Raw genomic sequence first — 9,314 nt, forward strand, 5'->3', positions numbered from 1 at the left:
GCACCAAAAACAGCAGATATACAAGCTCACACAACGCGTCTTGTGACCTTGTACATCTGCTGTGTTCTGCTGCACGTGGCAAAGTGCAAAGCAGGCTTGACGGTTCCCATTAGCCGCGTGACAGCCGCATGTCGCGTGTTTATCTGCAATGAGTCACCAGATGAGCTGTTCTATATACGAGACGTGTGAATTTCTGTGAAAGCTTTTTCATTAGGACCGTGAAACCGGCGAGGACACAACATCTCACTCAGTGTTCAACACGCTCTCACGTGGAAATGAACTGTATACCCGTGCTTTGCAGTAATTATGAGCTATATGCTCCTCCTGGTTGATGATGGCTTGCACGTGTTTAAGGGTCCTTGTCTTGTCGTGGTATATACGTCAGTAGAATGCAGTGTAGCACATTTAGTGACTCGAGTATGTTGTTTTTGTTGTAACCAAAAGTAAAGTTGAAGCTACTCCTCTCTGTACCACAGTATTACTCAAACTCAGGCCCACGGGGCGTGCAATTCTGACTGGCCTGCCACTCAATCAATCAATAAAAAGACAGAGTGAAGTTATTATGTTTAATTACATTGCTATTAGGCATTACTATAATCATCCAAAGAGACAACACTGCATGCAGTCATTCTGCAACAGAACCATGGAGCAGATAAGTAAGTCTGGGACCGAGGCTACCATGGAGTGGAACGCCAAGTCACCATGCCTGATCCCATTCAGAGCAGCAGCAAAGATGAGCCTCAGCGAGCGCCCAAACGTCGATGCAGAGAACCGACACTTTCACCCAAAATGGATTTTACCATCTCAGTGCAAATTCAATACCACTATGATTAATTTGCCGAAAAACAGTGTCAGTTGTTAAGATTGACAATATGAGGCGCCAATGAAAGACAGAAGTTATCAGGTATCAATAATGTTGGCATTGTATCAAATGCCCCCACCCCGGCCCCCTTGCCGTTTCTGTAATGTGGCTCACAGGTTCAGCTATTTGTGTATCCCTGCTGTACAGTACATACCTGATCAAGGAAGGTATGCATACTAAAGTCAGTTAAACTTGAGGACATGCATATGATATGATATGATATGATATAGTACTTTATTGTCAGTTCACACTGAAATTTGTCTTGCGACACAGCAGCCAAGTATGCAGAAACACATATACAAAACACAAATAACAAGACAATTTACATACATAAAGACATGAGCAATATCCACCGCTTGGATTATCCTGTGGCTACTACATCTCCTGATTAAGCCTCAAGGTCGACTGGTAGACAAAGGACCTCTTTAGTCTGACCTTATTGTATGCTGGTACACCATATCTCCTTCCTGAAGGTAGCAACCTATATTCTCCATACAACACATGCTTAGTATTAGAGGTGATATTCCTTGCTAACCTTAGGATGCTGTTATCATATGTGGATGTATAAAGTTTCTGAAGTTGTTGTCCAACAATCTTTGAACAAATGTTCAGTTGTTGCAGCAGTTGTGACTTTAGGGCTGCAGACAAACATCCATACCAGGTGGTACTACAGTACTGAAGACCACTCATAATAACAGAAGTGAAAAACAAAAGAAGAATCCGTCTACTAGCACCGAAGGATCTTAGATGGCGAAGGAAGTAGATTCTTTGCTTTGTTTTCTTACACACTGAATCAATCTGATCTTTCCATGACAAAAGATGGTCTATTACTACTCCTAGGTATTTGTACGAACATACCTTGTTGATCGGTTCACCATGAATAGTAATGGGGGATCTGTGTATCTCTGGTGGTGTACCAAAAACAATCTCTTCTGTCTTTTTTGTGTTAATGATGAGAGCGTTGTTATCACTCCATTCAACCACCTTATTTACTCTGTGTTGGTGCAGTCCAGGATCACTGGAACTATCTAGGAGAGAAATCAATCGCTATAGCTCCTCCATAACTGATCTAGAAGAGGCCAGGTGGAATGTCTTGTTGTTATCTAGGTCTGTAGGGCATAGCAGTGGGCGTGGTTTTCTGGTTCCACTGAAAAATCTCCAATTCATTTTTTCCCATAGAGATTCGCAAAAATATTTCAATCAAATATTTTAAGCCTAGAATCTATCCAGGATCCTGGTGGAATCATAAAAGCATAAAACCTTTGTTTCTGTGAAAATAATTGAATATTAATAATGCTATATACTACATTTAATAATTGCCCTTTGTATGGCATTTTTTGTTATTTCTTCCGACAGAATCAAAGGTTTTATGGTTTATGACTCACCAGGATCCTGGATGGCTTGATTCTATATGCTTAAAATAATTGATCTAAATATTTGTGTAAATCTCTATGGGAAAAATGAGTGGAGTATGCGTGGACACGCACGCACGCACACACGCACGCACGCACACACGCACGCACGCACACACACACACACTGACTGACGTCCAGGCATTTTGTATTTTGCTGCGCTCTAACAGGCAGGGTAGTTACAGTATATCATGGTTCAGTGTGTCATTAAAGCTCTCTTGAATGTGCTGTTACCGTGGAAACCCAGTTTCCTTTCATTGGCATCAACATAACTTCTCCTCTTTCAGCCATCCATGGACACATGCACGGATGTTCTTATTAACTGAAAACCGTGTGTGTGTGTGTGTGTGTGTGTGTGTGTGTGTGTGTAATATTCGAGAGGAAACCTCTCTCCTCTCTAATCATTGGAAATAAATCCCGGGCACTTTCTTATGTTATCCTCTACCTTAATGTCTGACTGTACGTTTGAGCTGTTTACATTTCTGACTAATAAGTAAGTAAGTATCCAATCAATCAATCAATCGGTTTTAGGGCTAGGCTTAAAAATGTAATTAAAAACATGCAGTAATCCTGGTCTCTATACTGCCTCCCCCTGGCCAGCTGGGGCGCCTGATGGAGGGGAAAGGAACTGGTTGGAATAACGTGTTCCTTCCACGCGCTATACGTCAAGGGAAACTCCCCCCTGTCAGGTGAAAAGATACTCTCACAAGTATAGCAATGTGTCCGAGACCGTGTGCGTGTGCGTGTGCGTGTGCGTGTGTGTGTGTGTGTGTGACTGTGACTGTGTGTGTGACTGTGTGTGTGTGTGTGTGTGTGTGTGTGTGTGTGTGTGTGTGTGTGTGTGTGTGTGTGTGTGTGTGTGTGTGACTGTGTGTGTGTGTGTGTGTGTGTGTGTGTGTGTGTGTGTGTGTGTGAAGGGCACTTCTGAGCCAAGAAGAGTCAGACCTTGAAAGAGGACTCAGCGCTGACATGTTGCAGCCTTGTGTTGGAGTGGCTCTTTCTTGGCTGTGTACCGCCCAGACAGATGGGGGGGGTGTCAGTGCCACCAGGCCGTGTATTTAGTGTACTCCTAAGTGTGTGTGTGTGTGTGTGTGTGCATATAGGGGGGGGGGGGGGGGGGCAGGGGGGGATCGACCCCCTCAGTTTCATGAAGAGGGGGGGATTATCCCCTCCAAAAAAAAGCCATGTACCGTGGCTGCATGTGTTTTGCCGTGAAAAAACGCGGAGATCTGCGTAATTATGTGTGACATTTTTCACAGATAACCCCCAAATATGTCCCCCCAGTTATAAAATGCTATCTGCGCCCCTGTGTGTGTGTGTGTGTGTGTGTGTGTGTGTGTGTGTGTGTGTGTGTGTGTGTGTGTGTGTGTGTGTGTGTGTGTGTGTGTGTGTGTGTGTGTGTGTGTGTGTGTGTGTGTGTGTGTGTGTGTGTGTGCGCACACGCGCGCGCCTTATTTCCTGGAAAGCCTCCCAGATATGGGCTCTGTGTTTGATTTTAAGTTGAAAGGAACAGAGGGCGCGTGAAGAACACCATATGACACACAGTCACACAGTAAAATGCTCAGTGTTCGCGTGGAGCACCCACGGGTCAATTTGGTTCCACTCTTCAGATTTAAATGTACACTAAAGGTTTTTACTGTGTACTTAGGTCTCAGAGGGATGGAGATGGGATAAGAAGAGACATGTGGGGGTCAGATTTAATGGATCTATTCATCCATTGTAGGCCAGGCCTGGACAATTAACAGAAAAGATATCAATAGGATATCAATATTTAGAACCAATAACTGCACTGTGTGTGTGTGTGTGTGTGTGTGTGTGTGTGTGTGTGTGTGTGTGTGTGTGTGTGTGTGTGTGTGTGTGTGTGTGTGTGTGTGTGTGTGTGTGTGTGTGTGTGTGTGTGTGTGCGTGCGTGCGTGCGTGCGTGCGTGCGTGCGCGTTAGGGCTTGGCTATATATTTGTGTAATATTGATAGTCTATATGAGACTACTAGACAATCTGGGAATTATATCATCATATGGCATACGTGCAATATCGATATCAAGGTATGTGTAAAAATAAATATATTTGATTTTGTCCATATCGCCCAGCTCTAGTGTGTGTGCGCAGTGTGTGCGCAGTGTGCACACACGCACATGCATGGGCAGTGGAGGTGAGTGGCACACATGCGAGGGAACTCGGGGAAGGCTCTCCATTTCAGAGGTCAATGGTTCTCATTCATATCAGCTCGGTGGGAGGTTGAGAACTTCCTGGAATGTTCAAAACAAGGCGTCAATGTCTGAGGGGAGTATTGTGAGGACGCATCGCTCCGGACAGTTTGACACCGGCTTCTCCCCCTCTAGTGGGTGTCTTTGTCTCATGGGAGTTGGCGCACTACAGACCCACTGTTTATAAACTGTCAGTGCATGGAGTGAATTCCGTTTTGTCCATGGCCAAGGTACAGGTTTGATCCTTGTGCCCAAGACATGTTTGATGTGTTATGTGTAAGTCCATTTACAATTCAGAACTCGTCTGAGCTGAGTGCATTCTTGCCTCAGCTGTGATCTTGCCATCCAGCCACGTCCATGGTTCAGTTAGTTTAGGGCCAGGCAGCTGTTTTGTCGGGCCCTAGCTGCCAAGTTAACTCTTAAGCCTGATTGTAGAAACTAGCTGATCTACAAGTAGATGGGCTATTTATGCGTAACTATAGTATATATCTGACATTATCTAATATTTATGATGCTAGTCGCTCTAAAATAAAATCACACCAACGTGTAAACTGAGCAGTGCAGAGTGTGCTTGTGTGTGTGTGTGTGTGTGTGTGTGTGTGTGTGTGTGTGTGTGTGTGTGCGTGTGCGCTGGCCAAACAGACATACATGCATACGGACATACATACATGTCATACATGTCATGAAAGGTGCTATACAAATAAAGTTTTATTATTATTATTATTATTATTATACGGACATAAATAGAGACACACATGGCCACACTGCTCGACAGTGCCACTTTAGGTCACCCAGTGGTATCGCAGCTGTCCATACTCAAACATACATACATGGAGACATACATACATAAATACATAGACGTATACATGCATAGGGACACACATACAGGTAGCTGTTCATTGGAGCGGTTAGGCACTGCTCAAAAATAAAAAGGTGTCCTCTATAGGCTTTTAGGCTTTCAGTCACATTTGTGATGCAATGGCACCAGCTGGGATGAGCCAAACTTTATAATGTCTATTCATGATGTCGATTTATTAACATAAAAATGTCGTTTGTAAGCCTCATGCTATATGTAAGCATTTCTCACTCTAATGGTATACCGTTGCTTTGAGGAATCAGTCTGTACATGTCCACATACAGTATAGTAACGGAGATATTCCAACAAGAATGGTATTTACACTTAAGGCATTTTTGGCTGATGCTAAATGATGCCAAATTAGCCACCACCAGCATCTAACATCTGTCCATTTTACCCACACTCCATACACATGAGGTGAATAAGCAAACATTGTCAGTCCACCCACAGTGACCCACTATAATTTTGAACAACAGCTGTCTTCTAAATAAGAGGTTAAGTGCAGGCAATTACGTGAGTGTAATGCGTGGGAGAGCTTGTGTGCTGGCCCCAGGCAGGGGAGAGACAAAGGAGTGTCACCCAGGTGACATGTCAATTACTCGGCCACTGATTCCCTGTGACTGCATGGTCCCCTGTATCCCCCAAGGTTAGAGCAGCCTGAGAACCCAGTCCGGTCATACCTTTGGGATTACAGAAGTCAATCCCTTTTTCCCCTCTTTTTCATTTCCTCTCTCTCTCTCTCTCTCTCTCTCTCTCTCTCTCTCTCTCTCTCTCTCTCTCTCCCGCTCCCTCTCCCAGTCTGAGATCTTTCTACAATCGGACCAAGGTCACTGAGTTTCGCCATTAGAAATTCCACTGGGGGCCAGCAGGAACTGCCTCGTAATGTGATTGGTGCAGAATGCACAAAGTAGCCTTTTTTTCTATTCTTACGTCAGACCAAGACTTAATTGACTATTCAGGAACAAAGTACCCTCTTTAAGAATGTATGCTGATTCTCACTTAATTGGACTAAAATAATGAATGCTCGTTGGGCGGGGAAACGGAAGTTGTCCCGTCTAATTAAAAGAAACATGTTTAAATGAAAGAACAGGATGTTCTGGTTTATTGGTGGCGTTAACAGACTAAATGAACAGAATCAAAGGGAATTATGTCAAGATGTAATCATGCAGTCAAACTGTCCGTACAAGATTAATTTAATAGTGTATACGCATTACGGACAGAAGGCTGGTCAGGAAGGGTTAGCATGCCATTATATTGTGTACAGATGCAGTGAAATTAACAGACAGACAGGCAGACAGACAGACAGACAGAGACAGATGCACCACATGAGCACCACTGATGTCTCAGCCGTCTGAGGCGCCCCTCGCTCCATGCGAGTGTGATGTTTTGAGAACCACTGGTCTACGACGTATCTATGACTAATATGAGCCCCCTTGACTTCCATTAGCAACAAAATAGAAAATACATATTGCGGCACTAAGCTCGATAGTCCATTGGCAGTGTATATATGCACAAAGACACCTGAGGCTGATCTAAAGGTTTGTGCGGGATTTTACTCTGGACAAAATGTACAGGCACACTTTATACTTTATATATAGTCGGACCTTCTCATAGACAGCCAGCCTCCTGCAGAGTCACGCCATAAAAAAGACAACCGACTGAATGGCACTTAAAGGACAATAAAATGCAGGAAGCAGCTATAGGACCAGGAGACAGGAAGATGCAGGGAGGGGGGTGTGTGTCCTGGGGTCCTGAAAGAGAGAGAGAGAGAGAGAGAGAGAGAGAGAGAGAGAGAGAGAGAGAGAGAGAGAGAGAGAGAGAGAGAGATGGAGAGAGATGGGGATTGATGTATAGAGATGGAGAGAGTCAGATAATGAGCGAGAGAGAGCTAAACAGAACGTGCAGAACTATGGAGGTTGGGGTGGTGGTGGTGGGGGCTCCGGGGCATGTGTTAAAGAGATCGGGAGGGTAAAACATATGGCTCTGTGTATTATTGATGATTGGCCTGCAGTGATTTCCGTGCAGCGTAACACGGAGCTCTGCTCTGAGGCCCCCCCGCCCCGCTCAGTGCTTCAGTTGGTTTAGAGTCATTAAGGATTTAGAGGCGACTGCCGAATGCTAATGAGGTCCTGACTGGAGAAGTGATAAAATGAGAGGGGGGAAATAAAAGCGCTAACGGCGAGAAGATGATGACACACACACTTAGAGGTAGATTGGTGGGTGGGATATAGGGAGAGGAAGGGGCTAAATGCATGAGAATATATTGGAAAGATGAGAAAATACAAGCTCACGACGCAATGTGTTCTGAGCGTGTATGCTCGACTGTTTTTGCTATTTGTTCGTGCAATTGAGTATGTAGTGTTTAAGTGGTTCTATACACTGCACCCGCAAGAGGTCAAGGGTTAAACGTGTGTGTGTGTGTGTGTGAGTGTGAGTGTGAGTGTGCGTAGTGCGTAGTGCGTGCGCGTGCGTCACGGTGCGTGTGTGAGCGAGGTGGTCTCAATGGCCCTTTGTTGGTCCTGACTCTATAGACATACAATTTAACCCGAGACACCAGCTAGTGAGGTGTGTGTGCGTGTGTATGTATGCGCACCTATATGTGTCGTCAAACACTCATTCATTCTAGACTTGAATTATAAAAGACCCAGCCCTGTATAATCAGTCCTGCCACACCAGGAAACCCTCTAGCCACAGCAACAAGTCCTCTTAACTCTCTCTGACTCTCAGCTCTCCAGTGTTTAGAGAAGCACGCGTCAATGATCCATTGATTCAGCGGGCCTTCTCTCTGCTCTCACCCTGTCCATCACACTCCTGGGAGTAACCCCCACTTCCAGCCAAGTTACTCAAAGGGATGGATTTACTGCCCTATCGAGCACCCACCCCACCACCACCGACACTGATCTGGGATCAGATAACTCTTTCACTTGGAAGGTGATGCACCTGGCTGGCTCTCGGCCAGGTGCTCAGTAAAACGTACCTTTCTGCGAGGGTGGAGAGGCAGGCAGCACGTGGGCGAGGGCTCGTCCCCGTCTCTGCTCCTCGCAAGGCTGTCCTTTTTCAGCGTGCGAACATAGGACACCCTCCTTTTAATGGCCCGGTCCTGGCTCAGAGTTTTTGGGTCCCGCGATGAGTCCCGTATGGCCCCGTTCTGGAGGCCCCGCTCCTGAGTAGTCTGCACGGGACGTCCCGCGGCCGAGGGTGCAGGTGCACCCCTTCGCCCTCTCTCCAGGTAAACGTGAATGCACATGCACAGTGCAGTGAGCAGAATGCACGCTCGCAGTAGTAGTCCCCGTGTGAGGCGATCCTTGCCCATGCCTGTCCACAGTGGATGGTGTGTCCGTTTCACGGTTTACATTCCTCCTTTATATATCTCACTCTCACTTGCTTCAGTCCATCTCTGAGACTAAATTGTCTTTGCTGTTTCATTCTCTGCCCCGGCCCTATCCCATTGTTCCTCTCCTCGTACCACAAATGTCCCTGGATTCTCTTCGGTTCCGCCTTCTCCCTCCTTCAGGTCCAAAGTCCAGCATGTAGAGAGACGTGAGTGAGCCTGAAAGAGATTAACACAAAACCTGCAAGCATGCGTGTCTCTGCAATTTCTATGCTGTGTCTCAGTGCGCCAGCCAGACACTGTACATTAAGTCAGAAGAACAGTGCACGCTTCCCTCATTGAAAACTTTGGGCACTCCCTCCTTAAGCTAAGAAGTCTAACTTAATACAGCCCCCCCTCTCTCTGTCTCCCTTCTCTCTCTCTCTCTCTCTCTCTCTCTCTCTCTCTCTCTCTCTCTCTGCAATACCCAAACATTCACTCTCTGTCCTCCCTCAGTTTGCTTCTCCCGTCCCCCTGAATCTCGAGTTACTGTGTAACTCTATATACTATGGGCAGGGCCTACAGATCCACCGCTGGAGATTGCCCAGGCCTCAAAACCTCTGCATGTGTACGCTCATTGCACAGAGAGAAGATTGAGAGAGACACACAG

At 45.9% G+C, this 9,314-nt stretch overlaps 1 protein-coding gene across 1 annotated transcript in view; it reads right to left on the reverse strand.

The window, feature by feature from the left end:
• Positions 1 to 9,083, reverse strand: part of mettl24 (methyltransferase like 24) — a 49,705-nt gene extending 40,622 nt beyond the window's left edge. The window contains exon 1 of the mRNA XM_083790309.1: positions 8,312 to 9,083. Coding sequence (XP_083646435.1) covers positions 8,312 to 8,647 — 336 coding nt within the window. The 5' untranslated portion in view covers positions 8,648 to 9,083. The remainder of the gene's footprint in view (positions 1 to 8,311) is intronic.
• Between the last annotated feature and the right edge of the window lie 231 nt (positions 9,084 to 9,314).

This window comes from Protomyctophum parallelum (genome assembly GCF_964188405.1).
Source record: "Protomyctophum parallelum genome assembly, chromosome: 19".
Lineage (NCBI taxonomy): Eukaryota > Metazoa > Chordata > Actinopteri > Myctophiformes > Myctophidae > Protomyctophum > Protomyctophum parallelum.